This window comes from Scomber scombrus, chromosome 20 (genome assembly GCF_963691925.1).
Source record: "Scomber scombrus chromosome 20, fScoSco1.1, whole genome shotgun sequence".
Taxonomy (NCBI): domain Eukaryota; kingdom Metazoa; phylum Chordata; class Actinopteri; order Scombriformes; family Scombridae; genus Scomber; species Scomber scombrus.
Genome location: NC_084989.1, coordinates 2855876 through 2872442, shown reverse-complemented (window position 1 = coordinate 2872442; position 16567 = coordinate 2855876). Strand labels below are relative to the sequence as shown.

At 39.6% G+C, this 16567-nt stretch overlaps 1 protein-coding gene across 1 annotated transcript in view; it reads right to left on the bottom strand.

The window, feature by feature from the left end:
* Positions 1-450: 450 nt before the first annotated feature.
* tgfbr1b (transforming growth factor, beta receptor 1 b) overlaps positions 451-16567 on the bottom strand; it is a 71089-nt gene continuing 54972 nt past the window's right edge. Inside the window, exons 7-9 of the mRNA XM_062441896.1 lie at positions 14186-14310; positions 13823-13953; positions 451-7157 (exon numbers count right to left, since the gene is read on the bottom strand). Coding sequence (XP_062297880.1) covers positions 7032-7157; positions 13823-13953; positions 14186-14310 — 382 coding nt within the window. The 3' untranslated portion in view covers positions 451-7031. The remainder of the gene's footprint in view (positions 7158-13822; positions 13954-14185; positions 14311-16567) is intronic.

Here is a 16567-nt window from a genome sequence, read left to right as displayed (position 1 = left end):
ATTTCATAGAAACAAAAAGAGAAAGATAAATTGCAAACTTGGAGTAAACAAATCGAGAATATATATACAGTGAGGTAAAACACATTGGTCTTTAAAAGGAGGTATTTTCTTTTTGATTAAGTGACCTTTTTAATATGTTAATTATGCTTTTTTTTAAAGATACTTTTCAGCTTTTGGATGACATCTATAAAGCAGATAATGCAGACATCAACGCCGACACACAATCACATGCAGTCTTGTCATTCGAGGTGAAAAGTAAAAAGAAGTCTTGTCAAACTTAGGCACCAAATAAAACAAGATAAAGCTTTCTGCTACCCTTGTTGCTACAAAGGCCTCACTGCAGCGTCCGACCAGAGTGTGGGGGGGGAAAAAATGCTTTAACCGCGCTAACTCTGAGACCTTTGGTGACCCAAACCACTTTCCTGGGCTTTTTGTTACCGCTGCGGATGCTTCAGCAGAGAGCAACTTACATCTCTGAGTCAACGGAGGGAAACCATGAAGGGAGGAGTTGATAAATAACCCTAACCGTTTCAGTTCTGAACACGGCCCTCGTCACAGTGTGTGGATCATGCTAGCATAGATAGGTCGATTTGTAACCTGTGTGATCCAGTGGGACTGAGTGGGCAGACGCTATTGGTCCGGAATTTGCATAACGAGACAGATAGAAAGGAACCCGTGCGGAGGATATTTGCGTTGCTTAGGAAGCTGCTGCTGCGACCTTTGGGCTGAGTTAACGCGGGTTGTGCTCGGATTGGTTGGAGACTCTCGGGAGGGCCGATACATTCACAGCTGTGGGAATTTTCTCAGTGCGTGGTTGAAGCGGTAGAGCTGCTGGCATAGTTAATGTCCCCTCCCTGTTTTGGCCCTCTATCAACGCACACAGAGCAGGAAAAAAAGCACGGCTCATGTTGTACCTCTCTCGGCTTCGAAAGCACAGCGTTAAAAAGGCTACGTGTTTCACCAGAGAGCATCTCTTTCTTTAGGTTTGAGTCACTAAACGGCTCGGTCACATCGCTGCGTGCATCCACCACCTTTTTAACCGGGTTGACTGGTGAACCGAGGTTTGAGATTGCAACGTGGCTGCATATCAACAGTGAACCCCCCCCCCCCCCCCCTTTAACCTGAGCTAAGGAGAGAGAAAGCAAGGTAAGGTTCTCAAAGACGAGGTACAGCAGGTTTCTCTTTTAGAAGTCTGATTTTAAAATGGTTCTGGAATAAAATTTACAAGACCCAAACAACCCACAAAGAAGAGAAGGAAAAAAAACTAGTTTTACAGATTTGATTCCAAACCTCCAGACAAATGCAGGGACAGACCCTTTATGAACACTACTGTACAGTCTCAACACTAAAGGCAGAGGTACGCTTGAAACCAACACGTTCGTCTGAATTGTCGTCCCGACTACGTCAAGTCAAAGACTTTATGGCTGTTCCCAACGGCCGTCAGAAGACATCCCTCACTTTTCATTGTGCAACACCACTAATACCTTTGAGACACCGCTCCAAAGTGTTTCCTGTTTGTTTTCGGAATGACGCTTTGCACAAATTCGTTCATTTCAAGCGTACCAGAGCTTTAGGATCAGAGTTTAGAGGAATAAAAGAAGGTCGGGGATGAATGTGAATGGATTCTCCCGGTAATGGAGCTGTGAAGCCAGGGAACCGGCTGCAGTGAAGCGTGGCCCTTGTAGCTAGGAGATATATCTGTAAGTCGATTAGAGAACATGGAATGACAAGAGAAAAAGGCAAGATAGAATCAAAGACAGAAAAGTTGCTGTATAAAGACCACAAGAGAGGAATAGCTGGGTGCAAAAAAATGTCTTTTTACAGTTAAGTCATCTTGGGTTTTGAAAAGAAAAGTACAAGGCTGCTGGTGACTTTAAGACAGAAAGAAGGTTGTCCTAGTAGAGGCATACCAGAGGTGCTGTTGAGTTGAGCTTTTGTTGTTGCTATTGTCCCAGAGAATGACATTGCTAATGGAATACACATACTTTACACTCTCAATCCCACCCAAAAGGCCCAGCAGGGCTAGCCAGGGCTTACTTAAAGGGATACTTTTGATATTTGAAAAATGTAGAGATTCCTGCACCACCACCGCAACCCCCCCCCCCATCCTGTCCCCATCCTGTCCCCTCAAAACCCACATGGCTTAGAAAGAGAAATCCTTGGCCCTGGTCTTCCCTGGCAAGCCCCAGTTGGCCCTACTTAGCTTGACCACTTCTTTTTTTTTTTTTAATTTCTTCAAACACATTAAAACATTTAATTCAGCATAGTTTGTCACCCTTTTTGAATTTCATATAGCAGCAATATCCAACTTGACTTTCTTCAAATATTAGGATAGCTTTCATCTTTCATCTGCTTTTTGTTTAGTGATATTTACAAGGTCACTTCTGCCACCGTCGACCATTTCTACATATTTAAGAGACTTCATTCACGAGGACAACTCTGAACAGTGGAACTACACGGGTGGGAACATCACATCAAACTGTCTGCATTTTGACAATTTTGGTTTTTTAAAACTTAACTCAATTTTCTTAAAAGACGACAAATAATTGCTGACTAGGCTCTATAACAACTGACTATGTAATTATCACCAAAATAGCTCTTTCATTTTTTTGTACATTTTTTAGTTATAAGATATTGCTATCAAAATGTTTCTATTTTACTTTTGTCATGTTCAATCAATCTTTATTTGTATAGCGCCAAATCACAACAAAGTCATCTCAAGGCACTTTACACATAGAGCAGGATCTAAACCGAACTCTTCAGGTTTTAATTTTAAAGAGACCCAACATTCCCACAAGAAAAAACTCCCTTTTAACAGGAAGAAACCTCAGACAGAACCAGGCTCAAAGTGGGAGAACATCTGTTCTTTAACTAAATGCAACAGCATTGATTAATGAGGAGACGCGTCTAAAAGCTTTCATTAAAAGTTTGAATATCTTCACACTTGTTTCTTTCAAATAGACAAAACAGTCTCCTTACAGTCAAAAGGTCTGCTTACAGTCCTTCTGGCTGATGAACATTTTTGATCACTTGCAGCAATAAATGAGCAGCAGGTGGTGTCTTCAAGTCACAGAAACTAAGTTACACATTATCTGTGAATTGTGTTCAAAAATGCATTTAGAAGTTTGCACATTGACATGATTACATCATCAGTTGCTATAAAGGCTTTATCTGGGGGTTTATGAAGAACAAGCATCTTTTACTAAACAAATCCCTCCTCTCTACACTCGGGCTTACAGTGGAAGAAATGGGTTCATTTTCTGTGTGGGCATCAATGGGACTTGAGAAGGAGCTCCTCAGATGCCCGGTGATGGACTGGCACAGTGGTTTTCAACCACGGTCCACAGAGGCTTCAGCTTTCCATTTTCTAAATGAAGACCCCGGCAGCTGCTGCTGGAGTGGGAGGGGGTGTGACTCTGCACTTCCATGGATGCTGGCTGATAACAACTCTTCACATACTTCAGCAAAATCTGAGGACTGCCTGCCAAAATGTCGATGGGCTTGATTTGCGTCGGAGCAACATGGCACAGAATGATCAGATTTAGGCAATCTGAGGATATTTACATCCAACGGCAGCTCTCACCTCGACTCAGAAAAGCAAGGCGGACAACTAAGTAGCAGCACATCAATACATTATGTATCCATAACGAAAAAACGATGGAGACAGACGGACTCGTCGACATCCAAATTGCCACACAGTTAAACCCTGCGCTGGTTCAGAAGTGCACTTATTGCTGAACAATCAAGAGACTCTGGGAGATATTATTTACTGGATGGATCAAATATTGAGTTTAACTCTACTCAACTGTAACTACTTCTGCATTTAGTTCTGACCTGTGTATATTACAAGTGCTTCAGATGGAACTTAAACACAAGTAAATGTGTAAAATCAGTGGAATGGGTTTAGATGTATGGCAATATTGGCAACAGGACAAACACACTGAAACAAACTGTTAAATCAGGTGCTACATACAGTATATTTGTTTTGTCCTTTAGATAGATCATCATCACTTATATATATCATCACTTATATATATATATGTATATATATTTATATTTTTTCTTTAAAAAAAACGGAAAAAAGAAAAATAAGAGCAGATCCTGGCTCTTATGCGTTGGTCCCTTAAGGCTTGCTAAGCTGAAATGACAAAATTGTCCATTTTAAGCATTTTTTCGTCATCTTTTGTTTTTCATAAATGTACATTCTCGTAGAAAAAGACCTCGCCACAAAAAAAAGAAAACAAAAAAAAAACAAAAAGAGGAAAAAAATAACCTGGAAAACCTATGGCTTAGTAAATATCCGTTTGCTATATTTAAATGAATGTACCTCACTGTTTTTTTTGTTGATTATCCTACAGAGAAGAAAATGCTTGAAAGGTTGAGTTGCGCTGCTGCACAAAACACACGAAGGAACGAAAATCAGAAATCCAAAACGTTTTTTACATTTATAGGGCAACATCAGTAATGCTTACAAGTCTTTGTGTCTCTTTTTGAAAGCCGCCGTGAGCTTTGTGTGGCAACGTTTCTCCAACTAAAGACAGTTTGAGGTGCTGAAGCTCAGGTTCCAGACTCAGTCCACTGTGAGGACAAGCTGTACAATGAGTTGTTGCTGAGGTGGTCGGGTGTTCGGGGGGGGGGGGGGAGGTTGGGTTGACGAAATGGCACCAGAGTCGGCTGGATTGTGGGTGCTGTGCAGTGCGTGCCGTGTGTCCCTCCTTGCTTTCCATCCCTACTTCTTGGGTGTGCATAGTACGAGCTGCTGTTTGCTCGGCAGGGCTCCTGCAGGCTTCCTCTGACACACGCACGCACGCACGCACGCACGCACACAGAGCTGCATACAAGCGAGAAACAAACACTCCACGGCAGCCGACATGAGAGGAGTTGGGTGTTTTAAAGCACTGGCACTTTCCGGTAACAGCTGGCTAGGAAGGCATGGTGGCAGCTGATTGTTGTTGGTGTTGTTGTTGTTGTTGTTGTTGCTGTTTGTGGTTTTAGCAGAGCGGAGTATAGAAAATAGACAATAGACACATTTATCTACTGTATATTGCATATGTTGCAGCATGTTCACCAAAAATGAATGAGGTAATCATGTCCAGTTTAGTTTTGCAAAAACGATCCCCTGCCACCAGAAAATTAAAAAAAAAAACTAAAAAAAAACACAATAAATTAAACTGACCTGTCCGACTCCCTGATAATACGAGGGGAGACGGGGAAATAACTAAAGAAAAAAAAGGTGCAAAGGTGTTGCAGAGATGAGAGATTCTGCACACAACTCGACTAGATGAAGAACAGATGAAGCCAACGTATGTCTGGACCCAGCAGGGTCTGGACCCCACAGGCTAGCTTACAGACCATCCCATAACTCCCAGCTCCTCACTTCAGTCCCCAGTGCTACTGTTATATGACTGGAGAGCAGGGCTGCAGCCAACATCCAAATATACCATTTCTTAAATAATCTTTACTCTGAATACTATCAATCATGAGTCATTGTTAGCTTGGTGATTAAAAGGATTGGGTCAAATACACCTGACCTCGTTCTAGTAGCTGAACTGTAACAAAGAAAATAACTCTTACTTTCATATATTTTTAAAAACACACTGCATGTCATTTCATTCTCAAGCCAAAAAAGAGAAACAGTTCATTCATTCTTTCAATGAATTCTACTGATGTATTCACTCCATTTCTATAGAAGCCAAAACAAGCCAGAACTATTTGAACTTTTTACATAACTGAATTTCTAAATGTAAAGTTGAACCACAACTGAGCTGAAATTTAAAGATGAATTATATCATATATAAGAAAAATATATTACATTCTGTCTAAATTCATCTGGTTAATTTATTTAATACATTTACATTTTAAAGACACTCATCTGAACTTGTCTTTCTTTGAACACAGAATATTAAAAGTTTGGTATTGGAACTTAATTTTTTTTTTTAATTAAAAATATTCAAATGCATCCAGATAAATGCTTTTTAAAGTGAAATACTTCAGTGATATTTGAATTTTAACATTAGTTATCAGTAGTTATTCCTTACAGCTTATCTTTGCTTTGGATAATTATTAGAATTATAATACTCACTGATTTTTTTTTTATAAAATAAAAACCACTTCAATTGCAAAAGGCCAGCAGTGTCAATCAGTGAAATGCCAAACTCATTTAACAATTAGCTTAAAAACATGACATCAATGCTGTGGGAGCAGTGCTCATAGTTCCATTCATTATAAAACATACAGTATGTTGCTGTTATGTTTTCTAGATATCAGATAGTGATATTTTGTCTTTAGAATTAGAGGAAATGTGAATATTCCTTTATTAAAGATTATTCAAAAAAAGGACATGAGAGACGTGCAGCCCTGCCCAAGAGTAGCTTGACTCTGAAGTGAAGGATGAAATGCTAATATACAAATGAGGGCGTGATAATGAAGATGTGAGGCAGCTCGGAGGTCTCCTAGGTGATTCCCAGCTGCCTCTCTGGTCTTTAGTTTACCTGATGAGGTCTGAGCTCTTATTGGTCGAGTGTGTGATGAGCGGTGGAGGCGAGACTTGAGATGGATACTAGTAGCCTCGATGGGTCTTTCACAGACTTCATGTGATGAGTAGAAGATGGAGGATAATGAGCGGAGGCTTCCTTTAATGCCTCTCATATTCCCTTCATCAAGATCGATCCATCCATCCAATCCATGCATCCATCCGTTTATGCACCCATTCATTGTGTGTTTGTGAGCACGGTGCGAGACACACACTCCGTACACACACTGCTCTTCAGTTTTAGGTGCAGGACTCATCAGTTTGTCAAATGAAATCGGGGGACAAGAAAAAAAAAAAAGAAAAGAAAAGAAGAATACGAGGGGAATAAAGTCTTCACTTCCCTTCCAAACCAAAGGGGAGGAACAATCGATGAATAATAATAATAATAATAATAATAATAATAATAATAATGATGAAGATAATAATGTTGTAATGCTAACGATATGGATGTCAGTCAGAGGTGTGTGTGTGGGTGTGTGTGTGTGTTTGGTAGTTGTGTCTACATTTTGATTCCCTCCTGTTGGCTGAGTTGAGAGAGGGTCTTCTTGATTCGGAGCGCAGTGAGCCTTGCGGCCCCGTTGGCATACCAGCACTCCCTCATTATCTTTGCCATCACCCTCAACGCCTGCAGAGAGAAGAGAAGACACAGTTTAATATGACTTCATTACAACGTAGAATTAAGACAGCATTGAGTCTGTTTATATCCTTAGTATGTTCAATAGAGGGGGCACACTCTTCCATTCTTAGTCCTTTTATATGTTAAACCATGCTTCTTATAGGACACATTAGTTATTACATTACTGTCTGAGGACTTAACAGCTGGAAGACTTAAAACCTGCCTTTTTAATCTACATGAACCTAGTTTTTTCTCTCATTTTTAATAACCTTTTCTCTTTTATTTTACTTATTTATTTATTATTTTATTTAAATTTAAAAAAAAATGTCATTCTTATTTTCTCATGTGGTCTCAATTTTTGTAAAGCTCTTTGAACTACACTAACCTGTATGAAAGCTGCTATATAAATAAAGTTTAATTGATTGATGAAATACTGATCTTTATGTATTTGTAAAGCCTGATCATTTCTCTAATCTGGCTCTTGTTAAAGTCAGTCTGGATCAGAACCTTCTTCAGTTAAAACACAATAAAACTAATCACACACAAATGTGCTTCTAAACCTCATGGGGTCATTTTAGCTTCTTCCCACTTCTACATTAGATGAGTCATTACAACATGTGGATGTATCATTATGTTAACATCACACTTATACATGCAGACTTATTCTGTATTAAAAATGGACGTACACAACTAGATATGGGCATATTCAGTCCTGTTTGACATATATGAACAAAGCACAGAGCCACAGTGTGCCTTTACTTATTGACTTTGTGATACATTTGCTGTGATTGGTCAAAGCTCAGCTGAGTGCAAAGTAACCATCTTTCAAAAGAGGGTGCCTTTACTTTTTCTATTTCATTTCCTGTCTCTATCTATGTAATTGTAGTTTCCCATTCTAACTTCAGTGTTGTGTAACTTTTCAAAGCTCATCCAGTGTAATCACTGTTCCATTTTATCTTGTGTTTTCTGGGAAATATGACTCCCGCCTCTCTAACGTGGCGACGTCCGGCTAGACGCTGCCAAGGTTGAAATAGTGTTTGTGGATCCAGAGTTTACACTAATTCCTTCATGTCTCTGTTGGCAGGGCTGCAAACAGCATCTGGTATGTATGAGTCAACGTGTCTAGTGTGTGTCTCAGTCTCTCCTAGCGTCTGCCTGGTAAGATGGTGCTGCTCCATCTGTGGAACTTCCTACAGTGCTCATTAAAGAAGGATCGACACATTCCACTCCTCCATTCATTGGGTGGATTAGTGCCGACTTCACACACACACACCTTTTATCTGCCATCATGACTTACAGGCAGAATAGTAAAATGTCAAGACAACTGAAAAAAGAAAAAGAAAAAAGAAATCCATCTTGGGAAGGTCACTGTGAAACCTGACGTCTTGAACAGCAACACAGAGGAACAACTGCACCAGACTTGACTCTAAGGAGTGATTCTGGATCCTCAAATAGTTCCACTTTAGATCCCCTTGAGTCTCATTTGAGTAGTTACTGTTGATTTGTAGAAGAGCAGGAGAGAGAAGTAAGAGAGAAGAATAAAAACCTGCTATTATTCATCCCCTCTTGCATGCTTCTCTAATTCGGATCATTTGAAGTGCAGGTATTACACAAGCATGTAGAACTGCTCCACACACACTGTAGTGCAACTAAATATCAGAGCATTACACCTGTGCTTGTGTGTCTTAAACTAAAATCAATATACTCTAAAGTGCAACAGTATGACCTGCCTAAGTTAGTCAGTCACTGCACAAACACAATAATGTTGTTTCTTGCTCCTCATCATTTCAACACTGCAGTACAAGTAGTATAACTAAACATCATTTATATTCTGTTTTTCTACTGTCACTATGTGTATACACTGTATGTATGTGACTCACGTACATACACGCATATATACTGTATATATACACTGGCATCACTTATGTATGTATATGTATGGGTTAGGGTTCCATACATATACATCTTCAGTTTTTGTTACCATTGTCAGAAAGGAGATCATTCTACTTTCTGTTTATTAATGATGTCATAGTGGCTGATGGGAGTGTGTACTGATGTGTTATATTGAAAAATGTTCCTAATATTTTGTCCCGCTAATGTATACTAATGTGGACAAGATGGAACACCATTAAGTACAATTTCCTTCCTGACAATGTCAACAAAAACGTATATATGTATGCATTGTATGTAGTTATCTATATATATATATATATATATATATATATATATTCTAATGTATATGAAGGAAGAAAAGATTCCTTAAAAAGACTATCTGCATTACCTCATATGATGGATGCTGTTTGATTACATACTTATTATTTAGTTTGTCCCTTTCTGTGTTTGTCTGAGACTAAATTAAATATCCTAACGAGCCAGAACAAGTTGGCCATGACAATTAACCCACTTTGTTACATTTGAAGGTCTTTAGTCTGCAGTTTACTAAGACTGCAGCACAGTACATGCTATTCTTAGAAGCCTATTATTTAACATGACAGCCACTGATTATATTTACTGTAAATCTCTGCTTAAGTCTGCTAGCTCACTGAGACATTGTTCTTTCTATAGGTCAAACTTGTTTTCTTAGCGACATACACAATAAAAACTTCAGAGAATGTATCAAAAAAATATCATCTATCAAATTCATTTTCTTTCTCTCTCCATCACATCTCCAAACACAAGCTTTAACATGCTGAAACCTGTCTGCTTATTTAGGTATCATTGTTGAAGTGTTTGATTTATCACGACTCACTGCTGTGTGACAATGAGTGAGATGTGTGACTCTTTGTGTGAGGATATGTAGACATTTCTGTGTTTATTGCCAGACAACAACAGTGCTGTATGAATAAAGGAGAGAGTGCAGCGATACTCTGTCTGAACTGGATGATTATGACAATCAGTCATGATGAGGAACATCTTTTTATATCATTTCTAAGCAAAGTGTTGGATGTTTATCCTTGATGAGAAAAATACACTGGTAAGCAATGTAAGCTAACCATCATCATCACTGTTCTATTCAGACAGCAGTGACATAAAACCTGCATTCTTTAAACATCTCATCTCAACACAACAAAGTCAATGTGTTAAGTTGGACAGAAGAACAAAGCACATGTTTCCACGTTAAGATGCTGCCTTTGGCTCACAAAGGTCTCATTAGCTCACATTCTGGGGGCACTTTCTCTAAGTGTCAAACATATGGCTTGCGGGCAAGAACCGGCCCACCAAGGAGTCCAATCTGGCCCACTAGATAACCTTACAAAGTATGAACATTGCAGAAAAGCAGAAAAGTAATTCCAATGTTTCTGCTGCTTCAGAGGTTTTTTTCCATCCTGACCAGAATACCTACGAATACATATTGTGGTCATATTTAAACCATTCATATACTAAACAGCAATCTGCAACTTCTGTGCAAAATAATCTGAAAATACTGAGACATAATATTGTTTTTTTTTTCATAAGTAAAAGGACGGTTTATTATAGTAAAGCTATAATATATATATTACAGGGCCTGACTGATACTGGATTTTTGGGGCCAATATTAGGGAAAAAATGCCAATATCGATACATCAGCTGATTATCTTATATACACAGAATACGTACTTAAAAATCACATTTTTTATGTAACACTTGTGACAAAGATATATAATGGAGGCATGATATTTTACAGTTTAACTATATTTAAAGTATAAAATGACTTCACTATAAATGACTATATATAATAAATCACATACAACAAAAATATATATATGCATTTAACTTGAATTAAGAAAAAGGATACACATACAATGTTGCCTATCTAACTTAAAAATAAGTATTGGTTCAGATAAGACAATATATATCAGCTGATGATATGGGTTAACCGATGTATCAATCTGGCTCTAATATATTGTATATTATCTATAGGTTATTACGGGTTTACCTGTCTTGCCCACTTGAGATCAAATAGCCCTGTATGTGGACCTTCAACTAAACTGCGTTTAACACCTCTGCTTTAGACTCTATTCAGGTAGAGGTATGGATATGTGACTGCCATGCTATACAGAAGCCTTGTGTATAAAAATGGACAGATTCTTCCTTCCAGATCATAAATATGACAGATGTCTGGATGCTGCAGACAAGTACTCTACGTGGCAAAGCTGCAACGACCTGAGGTCACATTATACAACAGAATGTGAGTCTGTTCTTTTATATCCAGCTTAAAGAAGTGTGCGTGGGCAGCAGACTTGGCTGCTTATGAGAGAGTGTTATTTTTTTTAAAAGAAAGGCTAGTTTGAACAGCTGAGTGGTGGAGACGGTAGACCAGTCTGACTCAAACTAAACTGATGAGAGCTGGAGACGGCCACCATGCTGCAACCTGAAAACTGCAATAATACAACAAAGTCCTGCATACACACATATCTGTCTAGCTCTACGAGGCAGAGCAGTCACAGAAATGAATGAGGTATTTTAACAGTCTGGCAGCTGTCACATGGGGGGGAAAAACGCATATTAAAGATTCATTTGTGTCCTCACATCAGTCATTTATGTGTATTAATTAACACAATTTAAAATGTAACAACTTCTTAATATCCATTGATGTAAATCCACATATCTGTTGAAAAGCTAAAAAAAACAGCCTTTAATCCAATCAGCTCATTAAGCTTCAACTGTCCGTGGTCTGACTGTAGGGCTGCTACTAATGATCGTTGTCATTATTGATCTGTATTGTCTCCATTGTCAATAAAATGTCAGAAAATGGCTCAAGCTTTGTATGTGTGTGTTTTGTGTGATGTTGGTGTTGGTGAGGATGGATTGCATTGCTCTTTACACAGTGACTGTAGGAATTGTTTGTTTGGAAAAAAACCCAATTGAAAAATCCTGATTTATTTTGCTGGACTGAAGTTGATATATTGAATTGGCTCTTTAAGATTTGTGTTTGAGTGAGATTTATATGAGAGGCTGGGGCTGCTAAGATAGAAAACTCTGTAACTTTCTCAATAAGACATTTCTACCATGTAGACTAAATGTTTTGCTGTGTTCTTGTGAATGTGTGGAAGTGTATATAATGATCCTGGTTGTTACTGGTTAGTGTCTTGCAACAAAATAGTTGGTGATGAATTCAATAGTTGGCAACGGATGGATGAATAGACTGTTCATTCTGGACTGTATGAGGCTACACAGTGGCTGACTGACAGTAGTAACACTGAAACAATGTCTCATATATACATATATGTGTTATTTTCAGGTGACTATACACCAATCAAAACATATCTTTTTGTGACATGAATAGCCTCTTAGCTGCTAATGTGAAGTGTGGCAATATTGAGGTCAAAATAATGATCAAGGTCATGTCCATGTATCATATGATAAGTCCATATATAGACATGTTGATGCTGATAATATCATTATTATTGTGACAGGCCTAGACTAAACACTTAAGTTCAGAGTTACTGCAGCTTTTGCTGTTTTTCAGGTGCAGATGTGATTCAATCTGTTAATTCTGTTAATCAAACAGCTGCAGCAGGCTGGAGTTTGTGTGTCATTGTGTGAGCGTCTCCAATCTGCCTCTCTCTCCTCATTGTATCAGAGGGAGACACGGCAGAGCTTTACTTGTGTATTCTGCTGGATTTACACTATATAACTGTGAGTTTTGCCACATGTGTTGGTCTGTAGCCACTGGTGGGTATCGTATCTCATCTTCACTGAGAACAATGGAGCTGCCAGTCATTTGTTCTGTGTCTGTGTGTGCTTTAACCCCTAAAAAATGTCTCATAGAAAGCTCTAATGGAATGCAGACATATTGTGCAATTACTGCTTTGCCAGCAAAAAAACAGTATAATGACTTCAAGGGGTTGACATTTACAAAAAATAAATAAATAAAAGATCTGCAGACACTCCAAACTCCACGTCCCTGCCTACACACACACGCACACACAAACTGAATTATTGATGTGTGTGTGTTGATGTGTGTGTGTGTGTGTGTGTGTGTGTGTGTGTGTGTGTGTGTGTGTGTGTGTGTGTGTGTGTGTGTGTGTGTGTGTGTGTGTGTGTGTGTGTGTGTGTGTGTTTGTGCAATGGTTGAAACTGAAACCTGAGACTTGCCGTTGTTACAACACACATGCTCTCTCTCATCCCACAAACTGAGTGGTTGCTTCCTCTCTGGGGAGTGTGGGAATGAGAGAGTGTGTGTGTGTGTGTGTGTGTGTGTGTGTGTGTGTGTGTGTGTGTGTGTGTGTGTGTGTGTGTGTGTGTGTGTGTGTGTGTGTGTGTGTGTGTGTGTGTGTGTGTGTGCGTGCGTGCGTGTCATATGACTCAGTGGTGTTATTGAGTAAGACTGTGGGGCCTGCGAGGTTCAGACTTACTGCTAGATAAGTGTGAAGGAGACAGAACACTGGACGCCTAAACAACATGTTTACATCTGAATTTGAAATGAATGCTGGGAATGTGAGTTTTTCTGGTTTTATTTTCACTTCAGGGAAACAACGCAGCAAATCATGTCATTTCACACAAGTAGTTAGCTGATACTTACTGCAGGCAACTACTGGTTTATTGTAAACCAGCTGGAGTTATGGAGTGTGTTACATATATACAGAAGGTAAAAACAGATGCATTCATCTCCTCTTTGATTCCATTATGGTGAAAATAATGACAGAAAACATCAAACATGTTAAAGTCACACATGGTGTCAGTTGTCCTACCTCACAGCTCTGCCAGCGGTTGGGAATGTTGGGTCGAAGCTTCTGCTCACACACCACCTTCCTCATCTCCTCTACTGATGGATCTGACTGGACCAGGTCATAGTAGGGCAGCTGGTAGTCCTCGTGAATGCCTGATACAAAATATATGGGCTTAATTAACACTGAGATGTTTGTGCATGCTACGTGTATCAGTGTGTCTGATCATGCCTCCTTCCCTCCATCCATGCAGATACTGCTGCATCAATAGTCCTATAATTAACTCTTGCTTCATTCATCCATCACCGCCTCCGTTAATCTGTCAGCCTCCCTCCTTCATTCACCCGGTGATTTACCGCCCTGTGTCCCTTCTCGTTTGATCCTCACCTCCCATAGAGCAGCGGCTGGCTATCTCCCAGAAGACCAGCCCCATGGCGTAGATGTCAGCTCGCTTGAAAGACTCAAAGTGTTTCATGTTTATGGAGTCGTCCAGCACCTCTGGAGCCATATACCTGAGCACAGAGATAATGGGAGAGTTAAGAGAGCGTTTCATGCTGATGAAGTCATTTTTTTTCTACTGTGGCTGATTGATGTTGTAAGTACACAGACGAGCATGTTGTGTCACATTTCTGTTACTCATATAAACACACAAATACTGAGCTTCTCCTGGCTTTAAAATGACACGTTGGTAACACAAGCTAACATGTTGGTGTGCAGTTCTATAATGTTTAAGTCTATACTTCTATATCACTCTACTGCTTTCTATGAAGTGGTGCATGGTGTGAAAAGAGTCATATTTAAACCTAGAAACAGTAACTGAACATTATTTGACTGATTGTTCCTCTTCTTGTCATATCATGCTGCCATCATGCACACAGCAAGAATCACAGTGATAGCAGCAGCAGTTTGATGGAGGAACGTGAAGGTTACCTGATTGTTTTTTTTTTAGCTACATCAAAGAAAGAAAGAAGGAAGAAATTCCTGTGGCTGAAATGTCATCATCTGTTTTTCATCTTTGTTATGTTTGATACAACAGCACCCACAATTACTGACATTCATATTCATCAAACCTCTCACATCTGTCACTGCTCAATTTAATGTTGAATGTATGCTGAAGAGCAGCAGCTGATCAAAGTTGACTTTTAATCACGCTGTATGACTGTATATTGATCTATAATGTCTGTTGTTTTTGTTTCTGGTGTTTAAATTGATGCGTTATGATTCAAGTTTTAAAGATTTTATTGGGGCATTTTGTTTGCTATTATTGGGCAGATGATGGAGGAGTAGAGGCAGACAGGAAACGAGAGGACAAATATGAGCTTAAATAACTGCATCACACAATTATCATCCTTCTAAAATATGATAAAGAGTGAGGAGTTTGTATGTTCTCCTCATGATGGTCAGTCTACTCTATGTTAGCCCTGTGATGGACTGGTGACCTCTCGCCCAATGACAGCTGGGATTGGCTCCAGCCCCTCCACAACCCTCTAAAGAGGATAAGCCATTTGGAAAATGAATTGTATGAAATTTGACTGATGATTTTTAAAATGTGCAAGTTGAAGGAAATGCGCAGCTCTTTTGCAATAATACTGATTTTTAATGATTGATTCAAAGTTGTTTTTTATTGATTATTAATCATTTTTCCAAAAATCTGATGACTCCTGTCTCTAAAATGTGGATAAGACGAAACAAGACTTCTGGAAATGTCAACTTGTCATCCATTTTTCACTGTTCTCTGAGGATTGACAAAGCAAAAACACTTATTGATAAATCTAGTAGCAGATCAGCTGATAATAACAGTTAGTTGCAGGTTCAGACCGGGCGCGGAAGCGCCGCGATCAGAAATTCTCACGCGTGCCACAGGCCTTCAGTTCACACCAGAAGCGTATTTTTCCGCGGCGGTCAGCAAGCAGCTCTGCTCCTCTGTCACACTTGGAGCTGTTTTTTCTCACTGTCTCTGTTTGCGTGTGTATGACCAGCCCACTCTGTGTCCCTCTCTCTCTCTTGTGTGTGTGTGTGTGTGTGTGTGTGTGTGTGTGTGTGTGTGTGTGTGTGTGTGTGTGTGTAAATCTTGTACGTGTGTGTTCATCTCGTGCTCTGATTAGACACACACACACGCACCGCATTCGTCAAATGGGATGTTTAATTATTGAAAAATAGTTATAGTTATTTTGAAATGCTTTATTTTTTTAAATTGACCGGATTCTCTCGTCGTTGCTTTGTAGACTTCCTGCCCGGCTAGACAAATTCGGCCGTGGCACGCGGAGAAAATAGACCAGACGCCGAAACGATCGCTGCACGCGCCGGCAGCAGGGCAGAGTGCCACGGTGCTTCCTATGTGAACGACACCATTGGTTAACATGGGCGCCGAAACTAAATGGCTCTGCTCCTCGGCGCTTCACAGCTAATCGCGGCGCTTCCGCGTCCGGTCTGACCCTGGCCTTAGTGACAGTAAAATATTATTTACCAATCTATAAAACAGCAGCTCATTTTTACCCAGAGTAAACACACCTTCCCTTAAATTAATAAAATCCCTTCATCAAATATTGGTGATGAATCTAAAGCCTCCAATTTACAAAGTGCCACACTGTGATTAAGACCCATCACACACACACACACACACACACACACACACACACTGTGACTCACTGTGGCTGTCCTGATCAGATTATGTGACAATAACAGCATGGTGCTGCAAAATGACCACAAAACATCCCAAACACACACACACACACACACACACCCCCCTAATGTTCTGTAATGACAGAT